This window comes from Oratosquilla oratoria, chromosome 17 (assembly GCF_046742065.1).
Source record: "Oratosquilla oratoria isolate Oo_2021 chromosome 17, ASM4674206v1, whole genome shotgun sequence".
In the NCBI taxonomy this organism is placed as follows: Eukaryota; Metazoa; Arthropoda; class Malacostraca; order Stomatopoda; family Squillidae; genus Oratosquilla; species Oratosquilla oratoria.
Window position 1 is genome coordinate 19,023,352 of NC_134793.1, and position 20,884 is coordinate 19,044,235.

The 20,884-nt window shown below is 37.0% G+C and overlaps 1 protein-coding gene across 2 annotated transcripts; it reads right to left on the reverse strand.

Annotated features, from left to right (window-relative positions):
* Positions 1 to 3,928: 3,928 nt before the first annotated feature.
* Positions 3,929 to 16,935, reverse strand: LOC143034470 (uncharacterized). Of its 2 annotated transcripts, none has more exons than XM_076200564.1 (3): positions 16,652 to 16,935; positions 12,999 to 13,108; positions 3,929 to 12,724 (listed from the first exon to the last, which is right to left on the reverse strand). In XM_076200564.1, the coding sequence occupies exons 1-3, from the start codon at positions 16,827 to 16,829 to the stop codon at positions 11,204 to 11,206; spliced, it is 1,809 nt and encodes a 602-aa protein (XP_076056679.1). In that variant the 5' UTR covers positions 16,830 to 16,935; the 3' UTR covers positions 3,929 to 11,203. The 2 variants fall into 2 exon arrangements, with proteins under 2 accessions (XP_076056679.1, XP_076056680.1); XM_076200565.1 differs by lacking the exon at positions 16,652 to 16,935 and adding an exon at positions 16,005 to 16,157.
* Between the last annotated feature and the right edge of the window lie 3,949 nt (positions 16,936 to 20,884).

Here is a 20,884-nt window from a genome sequence, read left to right on the forward strand (position 1 = left end):
TGAGTTTATTCCTGCGAAACTAGTCAGGAATAAACTCAAGACTAAGACTCCTGTGTTTCCTACTCCGCTTACGTATATATATATATATACATATATATATATATACATATATATATATATACATATATATATACATATATACATATATGCAAAGTAGACCACTTGGAAAAAGAAACTAACGAAGCAGAGCGCTTTCGAAGATTACATCTGCAGTGCAAAAATATACGAAAGCGCTCTGCTTCGTTAGTTTATTTTTCCAAGTGAACACACGTACCCGTGTTCTTATTATACCCGTTGCACTGAGATCTGGCCGTTAGGGCGGAGCACTGGGAGTTCCCCTGTGGTGCCACATATAATTATTCTATAATTTCATTTTATTTTATAATTCTATTTTATAGTTTTATAATGTTGCCTCATATGATTATATTATAATTTTTTGTCACACACCACCACTGAGGTAAAAATCAAAGCAATGTTTTCTATACAAAGGTTTCGTTTCTTTAAGTCTAGATATGGCATAAATGCATGAGAGAGCGACGTTGCCGCTTTATCTAATCTCTGGCCCCGCCCCCCTCATACTGCATTCAGAAAACATTGCATCCACATGCACGTTCTCGCCATGGATGCCCACATGTGGCAACACCGGGAAATCTCCTAGCCCCGCCTTATCGGCCAATTCTCCTTGCGCTGACTATAGCATATATGTATATATATATATATATATATATATATATATATGTGTGTGTGTGTGTGTGTGTGTGTATATACTTAACTATACGATTATTCACATGGCTTGTATCACATACGGTGAAACTTGAGAAAACATATCTCCAAAACAAAAGCCAGTGTAACGATTAACGTCGCATATGACGTACAGATTATTTACAAACAAAAAAGTGTCTAACCTTTGATACCTTTGAAGAATTCCGTATGCTACTTCTTTTTGCTTCTTCGTTTGAGTAGAAACGATTTCGGTTACAATATTCTGGACTTCCATAAGAACATCTCAACAATGTGTCTAAAATTCGTATAGGTTTAACTTCTCTTTGTTCATCATTCAGTTTCTCACTACATGACGCAAGAGCAATTTGACATTGGTAAATTTGAAAAAAAGAACATAACCGAAGTCGTTTCTATTCAAATAAAGTAGCAGAAGTCCACAATGAGTATACTGTATGGACCTTGGGTAGGCCTAGAGGAAAGACTAGCCGACGACCTCCTTGAAACGGAAATCCTACTTTGGAAAATTGTAGCTCTTAGCTATGGAAAATGAACTAGCGTGAAAGATATAATGCAGACATTAGTTTTCTCGAAGACCTGTAAAAGACGACGATAACCGATTCGACAAACACTGATTCATATAAAAAAGTTAAAATAAAAAAAAATTGTACTTCATAACTGAAAACGAATTACATATATATAAAACAGTTTCCATTACTAGTACTTATTCAACTGTGTTGTTGTAAAAGGAATAGGCTCTGCTCATGAAAAAAATGATAAGAATTTAATCTATATTTAATATTATTCAAAGATTAATTCATAGATTAAATTTTAATTTTTCGATAATCGTAATTCGTAGTGTACTATTGATATTGATCTGTATGATGGAAAAACAAATAAATATTCATTTTATTGTCAGTCCTCATTTAAAGCTGAGTTTATATAAAATTAAAGTAAACTTGATAAATACTAGAAGTCACGGTTTTAGTGGCCGAGAGAGAATAGACTACACTGGAACCATATACGTATGCCCTTTACAAATATACCACTGCATAGTCTATTTCCAGTTGAAAGTAATCGACTGTTGGTTGCAAAATAATTGATTACAATAATAATAATTAATAGTAGTACTATCGCCCAATCACAGGTTGTCGACCACCGGCCATGATAGAGCGCATGCCGCGTATATTTCTCCTCGACAAAGGCTGAGTCGGCACTGCCCACATCTCGGCGAAAAAAATACACGGGAGCGACGAGCGATTTCGCTCGGGAAAGTTCCAATGTCGCTCTCGCAAATCCAATAGCGGGAGCGATCCCCCACAAAAAAAATCGCTCCCGCGGCAAGATTCGACGTTTTTCATGCATTATCCATCATTTGACAATCCCTGAATCCCATCACCATTAATGAAAGGATCAGGGCAAACACAACTTACCCGTGATCAATCAATGCATTATCAATCGATATCATAAACGCAACGCATCAATCAACTTTATTTTTTTGATGTACGTACCGTACGTATGTGTACGCGGTATAGCTGCTAGAGTTCAATGGGTTACCAAGCCTAGCTTCGTATCAGCTGCATGCACGCGTATACTAGTACATGTTGACTAGTTGCGAATTGCATGGTATCTGTATGCAGGGAAGTTCATTGGTTGCATGCAGCTAGCTGCCCAATCAACGCGCTGACTACATGTACAATGCACCATACCCAATAGCACATCACCGCATACATACACTGTACATATGCAAAATCGCTCGAGGCCTAAGAGGGAAACTGGGAAATTCCATTTATAACCTCGTTCGCGTATTTATGAGAAAACAAAATAGAATCAAATGTTTGGTTAGTAATTAAAAGTAAATAGATTTAAGTATAAATATGAACATTGATAATTATATATACATGGCTCTGGAAGTATCAAAAATGGCTCTGGTAATTAAAAAAAAATTGGCTCTGGAAAAAAAAGTATTTTATTCGCTGATCCCAATACTCTTTCATCAACCCTATCTTCCAACTCCCTTTCCACCCCTGCTCTCCTTGTTTCTCACTCTATACAGCCCAGTAATCCCCAACATATTTTTCAGGTATTTCACCTCAAACACATTTAAACTCTTCCTCTCTATGCTCCATGTTTCTGCCCCATATAGTGCACAATCATGCCTTCATATAATCTCTAAGCATTCATTCCCAAATGTCTATTTCTCATTTCACTTTTTAATCCCCCAAGACATTTACTTGCTTCTCTCAATCCACATTCTACCTCCACTCCTCCCTTTCCCACATTTACCCCAAGTATTTAAAGCTATCCATTTCCTCCACTCTTTCTCTCTTAATACTCACTTCCAATTTGCTGCCATCCTCTCCCCTTGTACATTTCAGAACATAAAAATAAACAAAATAAAATAAAATGCCTGCAGCATACTACACATATAGAACATAAAAATAAAAATAAAATAAAATAAAATGCCTGCAGCATACTACACATACATCTGTAACAACCTACTACCAATACCACAGAAAAACATATACACCCTCAGATCACTAGACAACCCTTTAAGACAGAGCACCAAACTCAATACTCCACAAAAAACATAAGACTGACAGAAAAAAAAAAAAGTTACTAACACAGAATAGGCCTGGCCACATATTGAAGCTGCCCTAGACACAACCACCACACAGAGGACACAGATGTCCCACACTAACAATACCTAAACAACACAATACATCTTCCATGAGGTGTCCTGCCCGGAGACTGTTGCCAGTTACCCGAAGAATGTTGGTCTTTTGTAAAAGAGACCATGGGTGAAACAGATTGACTGCATGTGAAATGTTTATTGAACAAGGGAGTGCAAAAGACAGGAGTGGAGAGAAAATGTGAATGGAATAAAGGAAGATACAACACAAGGATTTCCTTTTTATGTAATATAATTAATCTATTCTGAATGGATGACAAAGGAGGCCCTCATACAGTGAAGTGTGAGGAGGGTACACCAGCTATTGCCATGGAAGAGCTGTGCTTCTTCACAGCACTGCTTGTGTCAAAAACAGTGTGACAGGAGACCGGGTAACCCTTTGTCCCCAAGGTGCTGTCATACGAATGGTTAAACGAGTTTATTTGTCATATGTTGGTGTAAGCTCTGACTGAGCCACCCCTAAAAGAGGGGAAAGGTTATGTACTTTCAAGGATATGAAGAATTCCGTTATCACAGGTACTAAGACTTTATTTGAATAAACCAAGACATAAGACAAATGTGCAACAAACAAATGGTGCACAAATTTTTTATTTTTTGGTAACTTTGTTTATATTTACTCACATAAATCAGGCACTGAACTGATTTGAAACAATACAGGTATTCTTGTCACCACACTGGCTGGGAAAGATCCTTCTGCCTTTGTCATTAAGATACCCACTAACACTCAGATAAATATAGTGTAATATTATACTTTTTTTCAATGTGACAAAAGAGCATGTGCGACTGCTGAACATTCTATGATGTATCACATTCATTCAGTCTTTGCATACAAGAGAAACTAAACTTGTTGGAGTATATCTTATTCACACAAATAAAAACTATAGTCTTAGATGTAGAACTTCTCACACTTCTGTGTTAGAAGTGCCCTATCCTAGGTGGGAGGGCAAAGGGTCATTTTGTAGTGAGTAAAGATGGCATCATTGTAATAGTTTGTTTTTTGGTTTCTTACCACCAACATGGTGGCAATGTCTACTGAAACTTAGAAAATATATTTGATGTCTGATAGCATGGATTTCATTCATTTTTAAGAATGATTATATCACTGTGATTCTATCACCTACAGTATAGGTGGGAGAACCTCCCTGGAAATCCTATTCCAATTTCCATTGAGCTTTATGAATTACTTCTACCAACCAAAGTACTTGATTCTAATTGATGTCATATCTGCCTGCCTACATGCGTGACTAGTCCATTATTCCCAACTGCTTGATTCATTTAAGTTTATTATTCATTTCACAGCAAAAGAGAGTGAGAAGCACCCGAAGTCCAAAGAAAAATAAACCAACACTTTTAGGCAGAGCAAGTGGAGATAGCCATGCATTTTCAAACAGTGTATAGAAGATATTGGTACTGCTACCAGGAAGTAATAGTAAAACTATTGAAGGTGCTATGGTGATGTTAATGAACTTCCTTAGCATGATAAGCATGGTTTTGGATTGCTGGTTTTTGATACATCAAAACTTATTTCCAAAAATGCAATTAAGTGAACGAGTTAAATAATAATTTCTTTAACCTCTGTTCATGATTCTCCCAAGTTAAATAAAATAGTCTGGTATTAGCAAGAGTAAATTTTTTTAGTACATCACTAGTAGAGGGGGCGGGGGGGACTAAAAGCTATATAATCTCTTCAATAATGCCTTTCCTATATTCAATAAAATTATCTGGTAATTGCCAGAATGAAATAAGAGTCACAACCTGACATCCAGCCACCAAGGACATCATTGTTTATACTTGACTTACATCATATACTATGCAATAATTTTTTTTGCAACTTTGTATCATTAAATACAAATATAACTTTATATATTCAGTTTCATATAACATGCCTTTACCCAAACACACACAAACAGGTAGTGCTCACCATAAAATTTTTAGAATGCAAGACACTTTCTTAGCTATTCTCAACAACTTTCTTATTTCTTACAATGATAACTTTAGTCATTAAGAATGCCCAAACATATCAAGTGGTCATGGTGTTTAAAGTTCACATTCAATGAAAAAAAATTCTTTTGCATTTCTCAATAAAATTACAGAATTTATCTTAATCTCAAGTAACTAATTCAATATCTTTCAACATGTATGGTTATGTAACATTACAATATCTTGGGCAAATCCACTGACAACCTGCCAGCTGAACAGCTCTTCACTTAATCTTATCATGGGACACAAGATTATTAATAATTATCTAAATTTGTGGACTTATGCTATCATACCAGGAAAAACAAATGTTTGGCGATACTCACATATACCAACAGCTTTTCCACCCTTACAAGGGAGGCAGCCAAAAAACAAAGGCATAAATTTCACTCCCACCCACATACTCCAATCCCATTCACCCCTCTCCCTCCCTCTTATCTTGGCTCCTCCTGGATGACGGGTCATCCCTGCATCTCACCCATTGCCCTGGGTAAGAAACAATGTAGCAAGACACAGCACATCCACAGCAAGGTTGCTTTATTTAACCCCTTACCCAGCAAGGATGAGTAAACTCGTCTTCAACCAATTTTTCTTTTTCAGAATGCGACGAGTAAACTCGTCCAAAAATAATGTTTCAAAAACAGACACAGATGAGTATAATTGTTGAATTAGGGCCATTCTCTGCCATCAACAAGTATATTTGGTGAATCATGCATCTGGTAGCTGTGTCTCTTCTGCCTTGGGATGCATTTGTTAGTGATAAGGTATCAGTCAAATGAAGCAGACTCATTGCTTTTGTGCACATACACTTGTTTTTGTTTTTTGTTTTTTTTATGAATTATGTCCAGCTGTCAAGCTCAGATGAGAATGAATATGAAGCTCCATTTAGAAGCTTGGATGCATCAGATGAGAGTGCAAGTTCATCTGACAATGGCTATTATCTCTCAAGTGAGGAGGACTTATGACACTGGTGTCGACATGATGTGTCGTAACAAAACATGCTTTCTCCACCACTATGCTTCCCATTCACTGGAAATCCTAAATTATCAATTGTAGAATAAGATATAAAAAAGAGTAAAATGAGTTTAATTTCCCTTTACTTTTGATTCTAAAGTTGGGAAAAAGACAATAAAAAAAGGAAGACGAGTTATCTCGTTTTTGCCATAGTATTTCAAAATAAAACTTCATGCAAAATAATGGTAATAGATAAAAATAAAAGTTATCATAATCAGTACAAAAAATACTTTTCTTTTCATGAAAGTGGCAGTTGCCGACAAGACTGATGAGTTAAACACCATATGAGGACGGAGCCTTTATTTGTACGACGTTTTGCTTATTACAGCTTTTTCAAGTACAAGGTACTTGAAAAAAGCTGTAATAAGCGAAACGTCCTACAAATAAAGGCTCCGTCCTCATATGGTGTTTAACTCGTCAACAAAAAAATACTATATAAAAAAAAGCAATAACAAAAATTTGTCTAAAATTAAAATGTTTCCTAAAAAGAAATGGAAAAAAAAAAAAAAAAAAAAATGCTGCCAGGTAAGGGGTTATTCAGCAACTCCCCCCCCCTCTACATCCCCTCATGCAAAAAAAGAAAAGATGGGAAGAAATTCCTGTGGGCTGCATCAAAATATCATTCCCATATCAATGTCCCTTTTACCCCATCCATCCATCTCATCCTTGGTCACCCCCTAATGTTCACTCCTCCCACCTCTGCCTTCCACGCCTCTTTTACTAATCTTTCTTCACTCATACTTTCCATGTGTCCAAATCATTCCAATACTCTTTCATCAACCCTATCTCCCAACTCTCTTTCCACCCCCATTTTCCTCCTCACCTCCTCATTTCCCACTCTATCCAGCCTAATAACTCCTTCCATACTTCTCAGGCATTTCATTTCAAATATATTCAAACTCCTCCCCTCTATGTTCCATGTTTCTGCCCCATACAGTGCTGTCTGCACAATCACTCCTTCATACAATCTCCCCTTAGCATCCATTCCCAAATGTCTATTTCTCATTACACTTTGTTGTTTGGTTTGGGGATCTTTCACAAAATCTTTTGCAGTTTCATTTCATCCTTAAAGTGACTCAACTTAACTAGAAGCTTACCAGTGATATATCCATAATCAATTTTATCTTAAAGAATTACTAATAAAAATCATCTTTATAAATTGTGGCCCCTAATGACTATCATTGTTCATATGATACAAATTTTGTCATAAGAATGTTTCCCCATTTTGAATTTCAACTTATATGGCCTGACTATCAAATGCTGTGTCACATACTCGGAAAATATTATTAATATTAGATACATGCATGAATGAGTAAAGGTATGTTCCTTCTTGCATAATCCCACTATGCAAATATAACAATAAGAACCTCACTCAGTCAGTATATTTTGTAACTGCTGCTCCTCCTAAGTTATGGTGCTTCATAGAGACTTAAAAGTAATGACTAATAATAAGAACTGGCCTACTTTTGTACATAAATAAACATTTATGTTAGACTAGAATCCTTTGTATAGAAATACTCTGGGATGCATCAATATCTGCTTCTATTATCTTCCATCCTTGGGGGAGGGTGTTGGTGTCGGGTCAATAGACCGATATCCTTGTGTACATGAACAATATGCCATCACTGGAGTAGCAATTTTCACAAACTGAATCTTACTTTTTGAGAATCATTCCTGGTTTATTAATAGGGTGGTCAATGAATGGAGTGGACTTAGTAATCATGTAGTGAGCGCTGAAACTATCGGTTCTTTTAAGAAACAGTTAGACAACTTTATGGATGGGGATGACATGTGGTAAAGGACATCGAACTGCCTAGTGTAGCCTTGTGGTCTCTTGCAGTCTCCTTCATTCTTATGTTCTTATTCAAGATTGTGACCATAATTATAGGCACAGACATGAAAAAAAACTCAAAAAGGATAATTATAGAAGAGATCTGAAAAAGAATAGCTTCCCACATAGAGTGGTGGATACCTGGAATAAATTAGATTTAAGAACAAACTTGATAATGAAAGATACAAAGACGGGTCACCACGAGCATAGCTCCCTTTCCGTATAATACAACTAGGTAAAATACCTGCAGCACTTCCTCTCCATCTCCATAAAAAGCTACTATTGGTGGGTTTTATTTCCTCACTCATCTTCATAAATTCAAACTCACAGATACATACAGCAAGGGCATTTCCTCCCCTTACAAGTGCAGTGACCAAAGTCAAAGGCATAAATTCACTCTCACCCATTTCATCCTCACATACTCCAGTCCCAATCACCACCCCTCCCTCTTTTCTTGGCTCCTCCTGGATGATGGGTCATCCCTACATCTTGCTCATTGCCCTGGGTCAGAAGCAATGCAGCAAGACACAGCAAGGCCACTTCATTTAATCAGCAATCCCCCTCTCCATCCCCTCATGCAGAAAAAGAGATGGGGAGAAATTCTTTTGGGTTGCATCAAAATATCATTCACACATACTCCCTCATACCCCATCCCCTAACCACTCCCTTCCATGCATCACAGCATCATCCACACACAACCATTTTCCACTCACCTCTATCTTCTCCCTTCATTCTTCAACAGACATTCCTTTCTTTCCCAATGTCCCTTTTACCCCATCCATCCATCTCATCCTTGATTGCCCCCTCATGTTCACTCCTTCCATACCTCTTTTACTAATCTTTCTTCACTCATTCATCTCCCAACTCCCTTTCCACCCATGCTCTCCTCATCACCTCATTTCTCATTCTATCCAGCCTAATAACCCCTACCATACTTCTCAGGCATTTCATCTTGAACTCATTTAAACACTTCCTCTCTTATGTTCCACGTTTTTGCCTCATACAGTGCTGTCGGGACAATAACCCTTTCATACAGTCTCCTCTAAGCATCCATTCCCAAATGCCTATTTTTCATTTCACTTTTTAATCCCCCAAGGCATTTATTTGCTTCAATCTACATTCTACCTCCACCTCCACTTCTCCCTTTCCCACCACATTCACCCCAAGTATTTAAAGCTATCTACTTTCTCCCTTAATACTCATTTCCAACTTGTTGCCACCATCCTCAAACTCAAACATACATATAAACTTCCCAGCTCTTTATACACCTCCCCTTTGTGAATTCCTGCTCTACTCTCTCATCCCATACACCAGTGGTCCCCAACCTGTAGCTTGTGGGCGCCCTCGGGACCCTATTATGCTCCCGCAAGGGTCAACCAGAAAACTGTGAAACATGCTTCATTTTAACATTTCTATATAAGTATATACATATACTTCTCTCTGGGGGAAGGCGCCCTCCACTGTGCTTATAATGACAGATGTAGCCCTCAGCCTACAAAAGGTTGGGGACCACTGCCCTACACCCTCCTCCCCTTTATCCCCCTCATTTTCCTCTCTTTAATCAGGTATTTCTGCTTCAATTTCTCCATCATGCACTTACACATCTGCTTCTCCAACAGATACAATATTTCTTTTCATACATTCACTCTCATTTCTTTTTGACTGTCCCCATCCTTCTTCACTTTCCTCATATACAACTCTGATCAGTCTGTCCCCTTCCATTCTTTGGATGTCCACAGTATCTCAGCAAGTCCCTGTTCATGTTCTGTAACTGCACCATTTGGGACTAACAATGGACACCTGAACAAAATGTTCTTATAGTATGGCTGTCAAGAGGCTCATCTCCTCTCTGTCCATCTTCAAAGCCCATCAACAGTTTCATCACCCTGAGGACCTGCTCTTCGGGGTTGCCATTTGGTTTCTAAACAGCATCCAAAATTTCTATCTACTTTAACAATTACCCAGCGCTTTTTTTCCATACAGAGAACTGACGACCAGTGACTAAACCCTTCTAATGCAAATGAATCCAAAAATTGTAAGTTTCAGTTTTGAGATAACAGTAATGACCTCCAGGGTACACATCAAACATTTTACAGAGAAAGTAAACATACTAAAATCAGGAAACTAATCGCAGTCTACAAACAATTCTTGACAACCACATTTAACTGCACTTTCATACCATGATTCCCATCAATCATGAAAACAAACAGACAATTCACAAACTGTGTAAACTAAAGCATTGAGAGCAGTAATGGGACACGTCTAATCCCAAGAGAACACATGTACACTGAAACCAAAACCTTTCCCACAGAATACCTTCTGAAAATAATAAGTACATAGTTCTATACAAGATCCCTCTCAAACCTACTCACCCATCTCATTACATCACACAAAACCATGACCAAATGATTCAGGGGGAAAAAAAATCTACCACTTGTTCCACACAATGCATACAACACATTCACACTTACTTGATGCTGTGAGATACAAAGACGGGTCACCACGAGCATAGCTCCCTTCCTGTATAATACAACTAGGTAAATACATGTGAAGCACTTCAAGATTGACTACCAAACTCCCTATTCCATCAAACACCTTCTGGACATTAGCATAAGAACATAAGAATGGAGGGGAATGCAAGAGTCCATATGGCCTACACTAGGCAGTTTGATGTCCCTTACCACCTTTCATTCCTATCTATAAAGTTATCTAATCTTCTCTTAAAACAACCAAAACACCACAGAGAAAATCCTGCAATTGAGTAACTATCCATTCTTGTGCCCAGTGCAAAGACAAAGTGCCTCAGGGATGCACTTCCAGACAGAGGTAAAAGGATTGGTGGGTTTTGTAACTGGGCACAAGGGAGATGATGTTCTCTGTCATGCATCTTGCAGGACCACCACTAGAAGGTGTCCTTCTGTGGTCCCTTTCAAGACAACGAACCTAGTCAGTCTCTAATTCTCACTCATTCAAAGTCCTTCCTCAACTTCTTGTTTGATGGTGCATCCCTCTAAATACCATTCCTTTTTTTCCTTTCCATTACAAACTTCTGCTGATATTACATCTGATTCCTCTTTCAGTTTTTCATCAATCTCAACCTCTTCCTTCACAACACAATCAATACTACCATCTTCTACTTTAACAAGCAATTCATCCTCATCCATCAGGGATTCATCAACATCCTCATCATTCATATAACCATAAACATCCTTCTCCTCCTTTACAACAACCTCATCCATGTCATCCATGAAACCCTCTTCAACATCATGTTCTTTAATCACCAAATCATTACCATTAAGCTCCTCTTTGACAAAATGTTCCATATCTACATGGACTAAAGGAAAATCAGCAACAGAACCTTCTTCACTCCAATTAGAACCACATCCATTACTAATTCCCATGGCTATCCTTCCTCTAGGTTTGGATTCTCTTTCAGCATGCATCTGTTTTGATTTTGACTTTTGACCTCTATCTGAACATTTGTCCATGCTAGAACTGCTGCCGGGGCTTTCCTTGAGATCCTCAATTGCCTGCTCCCCAGAATGGTTTCTTAAAACATGCCACTTCAAGGGATCTGCTCGTATGTATGCAGCATCACAAAACTGACATTTATACGGGCGTTCTCCAGTATGAATCATGAGATGGTCTTTTAATCTCCTTTCTTGGATAAACGTTGCATTGCACTCAGAACACTTATGAGGTTGCTTATGAATCTTACTGTGATTTTTCAAATGTACAGCTTTGATGAAAAAAGCTTCACAGTGAGTACACTTATAAAATTTTTTGACTGTATGTTTGTTCATATGCTTATTCAAATCTCTCTCACGACGGAAAGCTACATTACATTGTGCACAGTCATATATCTTTTCTTTGGTGTGTATCCTCATGTGCAACTTCAGTTCATTTTGCTTTGCATATGAGGCCTTACAGTGAGAGCACTTGAACGGAAGCTTACGAGTGTGGGTCATGAAATGCTTTTTCAACTGACATAAACCCTTGCAAAGTGTACCACAATGACTGCAATTTTGTTGTTCCTGGATGTGACTAAAGACATGAACCCTCAAGTCAGCCGCCTTCTTAAAGACAGCATCACACTTTGTACATTTGTGTGGCTCTTCTACCGAATGAGTTCTACGGTGTTCCTTCAACTGAGCAAACTGACCAAAGGATTTGTCACAGTGTTGACATTTGAAGGTCTTTACCAGGCTATTTTTGTGTATTGTCTCATGACGTTTAAGGTTAAACTTTCGCCTGAATGATGCTTTGCAAAAACTACAGACATAAGGCCTTTCATTTTCATGGATAACAGTGTGGTCTTTAAGTTGTGATTCATCCTCAAACACTTCACTACAGTGTTGACACTCGTAACTTTCTGAGTAATCCCTTGGGAGAGAATTTACACCAACTTCCTTTTTCTTTGATTTTTGAATACAATTTGGCTGGACAGTGCCCTCAAAGTCGGCAATCTTCCTTCTGGTGGCTATTTCAACCTGAAATATTATGCATAAAATAATGTCAGGATCTACAGCAAACCTACTGTTTCAACCACTTTATAAAAATAGTTTTAAAGTGGTGAACATTAATGTTCTAATAGATAAATTCAATCTTTTTTACTTTTATCATAACTTAATTCATACAAAACTATTAAGGTTCTAAAGGAATGGGGAGTGAGGGGAGAAAATAGCAAATGTGGGAAAAAGTAAAGTGATAAGACATAGGGAAATATGATGGTGGTAGGTCAAATGCAAGCGTGAAAGGTCTTACTGGCTCGTCAGCTTCCTCCTCTTTAATAGACATTTCTGTCGATAATTCTGTAGACCATTGGAACTGTGATGGTACCGCTCCACGCTTGAGTCGTGCCTTCATAGGATGATCTGGAAAATTAAAAAATTACTACATTGTCTGTTTTTTGTAAACATCAAGAGCTATCTAGGATCAAGTTGTATAATGACTATAAGTAAAAAAGTGGAGTTCACAGTGGATCATGTCAAGATTAGAGAACCCAATCACAGCAAGGTTCGCTATTCTTTACAAGAAGATTATTAGATTTGTTATTCTTTACATGAATATAATCGGGTTTGCTGTTCTTAACATAAACACTTCGGTACATAAACATTTCAATAACTGATTAAATTTCAAAGCTTCTGTTCACTAGTTAACCTTCATTAATCCTCACTGATTTAATGGCAGTTTTTATCTACTGGTTTTAATTTCTGTATTCAGATAACCAGGAAGTCTCAAGGTTAGATTAGGTTAGGTATACAGTTGACAGGTTATCAGGGTTCTGTAATACAATCACCATGCAGTCTTCTTTCAACATCTAATTTTAACAGAATTTTTTTACGGAAATTGAACATCATGTTACCCTATTATTTTCATTGTTTAGGGGACAAAGATGGGGGGTCACTGATTTAATGAAGTGGCTTTGTTGTGGATATGATGTGTCCTGCAACACTGCTTCTGAACCAGGGCAGTGGGCAAGATGCGGGAATGACCCGTCATTCAGGAGGAGCCAAGATAAGAGGGAGGGAGGGAGGGGGGTGGATGGGAGGAGACTATATGGGGATGGGATGGGTAGGAGTGGATTTTATGCCTTTGTTTTTTGGCTACCTCCCTTGTAAGGGGGAAAAAGCCTTTGGTATATGTATGTTATTCATCAATATAAATTTAGTATATTATTTTTTACTTTTCTGTAAAAGGTTTGCTTTTCTTTACATGAAGACATTTGGGTTGGCTATTCTTTACATGTGGATCTTTGGGTTCGCTGTTCTTGACACGAGGATCTTTGGGTTCGCTACTCATGACATGGAGATGTTGGGTCTGCTAATCTTGTCATGATCCATTCACAGTTCATAATTATTTGTTGGAACAATCGTGACTGCTGTTCAATAATTTGTTAGCACGATTTTCACTAAATGGAAATCCTTCAGCCCCAACTGGTTGACAACAAGCCTTGAGCCCTTCTGCAGATATCTCTGGGAAGAAACTTTGGACAGGTGTCTGTGTTATATTAGTGTGGGAATGTTTCTTTCACAAGCTGAGGTGGAAGGGGATGGGGAGCAGTTGCCATGGACTGCACCTCCTGATGGAGGTAAGGGGGTTGACAAGTTTTGAAAATGGGCAGCTTTCCAGGACCACCACATATAGACTCTTCATTGGTTCCAACAGCAGCAAAACATATCCTCCTTGAGTAACATGTAAGTCAAGCTGGAGTCCAATGCCAGTAGCTGGGGGGAGCTTTGGCTTTGGGATCTCCTGGGACAGCAGATTGATTTAGCATTATGTCTCTCTCACCCAAAATCCCCAATTTCCAATTTCCTATCCATTTTTCAATAGTCATCAGTGTGAAAAGGGGGGGGGGGCTAGAATTCATGAATGGCTTACTTGCAACAGATATATAATGTAAACTGAATGAATCAGACACAATATCAGTTAAACTAAACTACAAACATTGCTACAAATTATGGGAAACCACTCAAATTTCATTGTTTTTAACTTCTGCATAAATTCCTGCTGAATCAAATTGACAGTATTATATCCTTTTCCAACAAGCAAGTTTTTCTTTTTATTTTCTTCAGAGATCTACTTTGCTACAACAAGCAAGTTTTTCTTTTCATTTTGCTATAACAAAATAAATTTAAAGAGAAAATTACTACAAACAAATAATATCAGCCACAATGTTTATAGCAAAACACGAAGCATTTAATGCAAAGAGCAGAGCAAAGGGTCACTTGAGCAGAAGGCTAATAGGTCACACTTGCCAGAGCATCATAAAGAACTTGGCAAAAATACTAAGTAAATATAACATCTTAGACAGTAATCACACTTACCAATTGTACATATTGTTTCTATAAATTCTATTTTTTCTTAGGAAATAGCAAGAATTAAGAGACTAATAATAATAGCAGTGCTAAATTTTGAAAATAATAAACTAAGCATGTAAATCTATGGAAAAGACACCAGTATTGTAGTTCTGAAAATTTTAAGAAAATGGTAAATGCTAATTTTGGGTCATTAATTATCTTAATGAACCTAACCTTAGAAAATAAGTTATACTGGAGAAATGTTGTTGCTCGTCACTTGGGAGCCATAGGTCTTCTGCACGAGATCTGGGACAATGGACTGACTGATTAAATGAAATGTTGTTGTCATCCTCCTCACTTTCACTTTTGTGACAGCACGGAACATGCAAGCAAGGACTTTGTGGTTCAGACTGTAGCAGGTACAGGTTAGCAGCCTGACACAGGAAATGATCAATGTCCTGCTCCTTAAAATGTCCGAGTAATAATCAAGTCTAGTAATATATATGTTTAAAGTTATTCCTTCATTACTTATACAGTACAACTGAGATGGATCTCCCCTGAGGCCCCCTGAGGGACGACGCAGCCTCGGTACCTCACCACGGTGGCTTTATCCTGCTTGGTAAATTTGTATGTACGGTGAGAAGTGCATGTCAAGTGTTTTATGGTGTGTTGGTATAGCCGTGGCCGTAATCAGCTCAATCATGCAGATTAGTTATGATAATAATATGTGACACTGATCTACCACACCTCTGATATCATTCGAGTTTGGTCATTTGGCTTCTAGTTTTATTGAGAAGTCTCAGGATGACACAAGAAAGTCTCGTGGACTTACTTCCATTGTGGTCTACCCTAGCAGTGGGGTTCGAACCGTCGCTTACCTTGACTGCCACCCACAAGAAATGACACTAGTCCACTTAGCCACCTCTGCCATTGTGGAGATGGGTTGGAAAGCCATGAAAATACTCACTACCAGAGATTGAACCTGGGCCTTCCATATTTCTGAGGCAAGAACAATACCCACTGCACCACACAGGCCAATATATACAAATATATTTTTTCTAACAATATTCAATGATTTTCCAAGGTGCAGGACCATAGCCACAACATATAGGAAACATCTCAAAATCAATGTGCCAATACTTGGAAGCAATTTATCTACATTTGTAAGGACTACAAAAAAGTTTAATACATCTAGTGCTGTTGTTATCATTTGCCACTGATATTCTTTTAACAATCTGTTTAAGAAATAAATAATCTAATAAGAGTATAACAAAAAATGTGGGAGTCATTGGTGTCTAAAATAGTATAAATACCAAATCAAATATTGTCTTATGAGATAAATAAATACCAAATACTGTCTTGGAATAACTGTGCTTGTAATAAATAGTTTCATTAATTTGTGGCTCTGTAGTAATCTACAGCAGCTGACCACCTTGCATAATGTTGAGTAAATATTTAGTAAATCGTTAGTATTAGCTAGCACCCTTTTTACGAATGAAGAACATCATTATCCCCTTCCACTTGAGGTTCAGTCCTAAATTCGATCAGTCTTGTGTTAGTTAGATAAAAATCTGTGTAGGTGTCATCACTGCAAAGAATATTATGCAGGATTACCTAAACCCGTCGAAAAATCCTCCTCTGTAAAGTGATCTTTGCACACAATGCTAGTTGTCGTTGGTCTCCAGTTACCCCTCCTCACAGCCACTGTCCAGAGATCTTTTAGTTCTTTGTCTCGTGGGAATAAATGACCACCCCTATTATGGCACATCGGTACGCAACATGTTCCAGGCATTATGATAATCTAGCTATTTGCACTCGGCACCCAGTTATCACTTTTTCAGCTCTTGTTTGTACGGTAGCTAAGCAAGCGTACGTTATGTTGTTTACGAACGTTACTATTCCAGAATGTGTCCGAACTGAGTGAAAATATCTGACGAAGACTACGGATTTTATCGAGTATGTTGGAGATGCCGTTGATGTCTTCCTGTATATATTGTCAATTAGTATTTAATTCTTGCAGAATTAATTAGTTCTTGTCAATCGGCTGTAACTGACATTTGCAAGAACTAAATTAAAGGAGTTAGAGTATATATTGCAGGGAAGTGTAATGAAGTATTTGTGTTACATATCAGCTATTTATCTGAAGGAATCAAGAATGAATTGTGTCTGTGTATCATAATTATATGTATATATACATACATACATTCATACATACATACATACACACATATATATATATATATATACTGTATATATATATATATATATATATATATATATATATATATATATATATATATATATATATATATATATATTTATGCATATATCCATACATACATACATATATATATATATATATATATATATAATATATATATATATATATATATATATATATATATATAATATATATATGATTCACCATCATCTTGGATCACGTGATGTACTCGTGATCGACAGTTATTAACCTCCCGGATGAGAGCTCAGAGCTCGTATGACCGATCTATAGGTAATACCGTGACCTTACACGCACACACTCAAGCTCCCCGCCCACGAGAGCTGGGGTAACAACCCGTAGCGCTGCGATATTGAAATTATTTCAGCCCTGGGCGGGATTCGAACCCGGACCGCCGTAGTGGTAGGTGTGTATTTACCTAGTTGTATTTTACGGGAAGGGGAGCTATGCTCGTGGGGTCCCGTCTTCATATCTCATTTTATCTAAACTATTTTTAAATTCATGTATTGTTTTTGCACACACCACTTTCTCATCTAACTTGTTCCAACTGTTTATTACTCTGTGAGGAAAGCTGTTCTTTTTCAAGTCTCTTCTATAGCTGTCTTTTTTTATTTTCTTTCCGTGTCCTCTTGTATTTCTGTTATCCCATTTTATCAGATTCTCTCTATCAGTAATTTCTATGTCTTTCATGATTCTGTAAATAGCTATCAAATCTCCTCTCTCTCTTCTTTGCTCTAGTGTCTGTAGTTCAAGTTTTTCTAGTCTCTCTTCATATGATAGTTTTGAGAGCGTTGGTGCCAGTTTTGTAATTGCTGTTTGTATTCTTTCAAGTTTTTTTATGCATTTTTTTGTACTTGGTGACCATATCGTTGCTGCATATTCCAATCTTGGTCTTATCAGGGTGATTAGGATTTTCTTCACCATTTCTTCATCCAGGTATGTAAATGCAACTTTGATTCTTATTAAATTATAAGTTTCTCCAAAAATCTTATTTATATGTTTCTCAGGTGACATATTATTCATAACAATGACTCCCAGGTCCTTCTCATTTTCTACTTTTTTTATTCCTTCTTCTCCCAATTTATATGCTCCTGTTATTCTGTTTTTGCTTTTTCCAAATTCCATTATACTACACTTTTTTGTATTGAACTCCATCTCCCACTTCCTACTCCATTCCTGTACTATATTTAGATCTCTCTGTAGTGATTCACAATCTTCTTCAGTTTCCACTCTTTTCAGTAGTTTTGCATCATCTGCAAAGAAGCTCATATAGCTTTCTATTCCTTCATCCATATCATTAATATATATAGCAAACATTATTGGGGCCAGTACTGTTCCCTGCGGAACACCGCTTATTACTTCATCCCATTTTGAGTGCTGGTTTCTTATCACTACTCTCATTTTTCTTTCTTGCAAAAAGTCTTCCATCCAATTTAGTAGTTTGCCCAGTATTCCTCCTTGAGTTTCTAATTTCTTAAGCAACTTCTTATGTGGTACTTTGTCAAATTCTTTCTTTAGGTCTAGAAATGCACAGTCCGCCCATCCATCTCTTTCTTGTATTATATCTATTAGCCTTGAATAGAAACATATTAAATTGGTGACGCATGATCGTCCTTGTCTGAATCCAAATTGCCTTGGATTTAACACTTTGTTTTTTTCTAAATATTTTACCCATCTACTTTTGATAATTCTTTCACAAATTTTTGCTATTGTACTTGTTAGAGAGACTGGTCTATAGTTTGTAGGTTCTTCTTTATTTCCTCCTTTATATATAGGTACTATATTTGCTTTTTTCCAATCTTCTGGAACTTTTCCTTCTTTCAAGGAACTGTTTAGTATGCTATGTATTTTGTCTGCCAGTTCATTCCTGCATTCTTTCAGAATCCAGTTTGCTATATCATCTGGTCCATGCGATTTTCTGACATCAAGATTACTCAAGTGTGTCAATATTTCATTCTTTGTTACTTCTATTTCTTCCATAGGGGGGACTTTCTCTTTCCATTCAATCTCTTCAGGTTGTATGTTCTCCCTTGTAAATACTGATTTAAAATGTTTGTTCATAATTTCCGCCATTTCCATTTCCTCAGTGTATTCAACTCCCTCTTGTCTTAATTTCTCCAAGTCTTGTTTGTTTTTTAGTTTATTGTTTACAAATCTGTAGAATAGTTTTGGTTGATCTTTACACTTTTCGATGACATCTTTTTCATATTTTCTCTTTTCCTCTCTGCACGTTTGTACATATTCATTTCTATAACCGGTATATATTTTCCATTTTTCAGGTCTTCTGTCTTTTTTCCATCTGGTCCAGGCTTTGTCTCTTTTGTCTTTTAGCTCCCTACAACTTTTGTTGTACCAGCATTTTACATATTCTTTTTCTTGTTTTTGTCTTGGGACATACTTTTCCACTCCTTTTTTGTAAATTTTTGTCAAAATATTCCATTTTTCTTCCACTGTTGTTTCTTCTTTGTATATTTCTTCCCAGTTTTCTTGTTGAAAGAATTCTCTTATTTTATCAAAGTTTGTTTTTTCATACATCATTCTTCCTTTTCTATATTGCTCATTTCTTTTCCTATATTTTTCTTCATTAAGTTCCAGTTCAATCAATATGTGGTCACTTTTACTTAATGGTGTTTTATATTCAATCTTGTCCACTATTCTAGGTTCAGATGTAATTATTAAGTCTAGTCTCGATGGTTCTTCTTCATTTCTATACCTGGTGTTCTCCTGTATCCATTGTGTCATTGTATGGTCAGTAATCATCTCAAGTAGAGCGTTTCCCCATGAGCCGTCTCCACCCTTTACTGTCATTTCTTCCCAGCAGATTTCTTTGCAATTAAAGTCGCCCATCATAACTATTCTTCCTCCATCTTCCATTATTTTATTTAATGTTATCTTTGTGTCCTCTAACATACTTTTATGTTCACTCTCCTCCCATGAGGCTGTTTTCGGAGGCACATAATTTATCACAAATTTTCTGCTCTTCTTATCTCTGTCTTCCACTTCTATCATAATCATCTCTACTGTATTCTTTCCATATATGACACCCCTCACGTTTATATCCTTCTTAGGAACATAACTCCACCCCCTTGCTTTTTCTCTCTGTTTTTAATCCAATAATTATATGCATCATGTCCTACACTGTTGGGTGGTAGTGGGCCTTTTAATTTTGTTTCTACAATTCCCATTATGTCCGGTTCTTTTTCTTTCAAATAATCATTCAGCTCATTCAATCCTGTTATTAATCCATCTATATTTGTGTAAGACACTCTTAGTTTTCTGCCACTTCCATTGTGTTCTCTGTTTCCCTTTTGTTTTTCTTTTGTATGTCGAACTGCCTTAGTTTCATATTCACTACTCTCCAATAGAATCTCTCTTTCTCTGACTCCGTTCTGTTCTCGTTTTTTGTCTTAGCTTCAAGTCTTTTCTGCTTTTCTTCCTCTCTTTCCTCTTTATTCATTTCCCTTTTTATCCATACCTTTTTATATTGTTCACTTGTTTCTAGTTTCCCTGTTTTGGATAAGATATTCTCTGCCGTCGTTTGTGACCTGAATTTAATCTTAATTGGTCTGGTTTTATCTGTACTATACTTTCCGAGCCTGAATTTTTCC

Coding starts and splice junctions, on each gene's coding strand:
- LOC143034470 (XM_076200564.1), bottom strand. CDS start 16,829: ATGCCTGGAACATGTTGCGTACCGATGTGCCATAATAGGGGTGGTCAT. Junction 13,109..16,651: donor GGATTTTTCGACGGGTTTAG/GTAATCCTGCAT, acceptor TTAATTTTCCAG/ATCATCCTATGAAGGCACGA. Junction 12,725..12,998: donor AGGAGGAAGCTGACGAGCCA/GTAAGACCTTTC, acceptor ATAATATTTCAG/GTTGAAATAGCCACCAGAAG.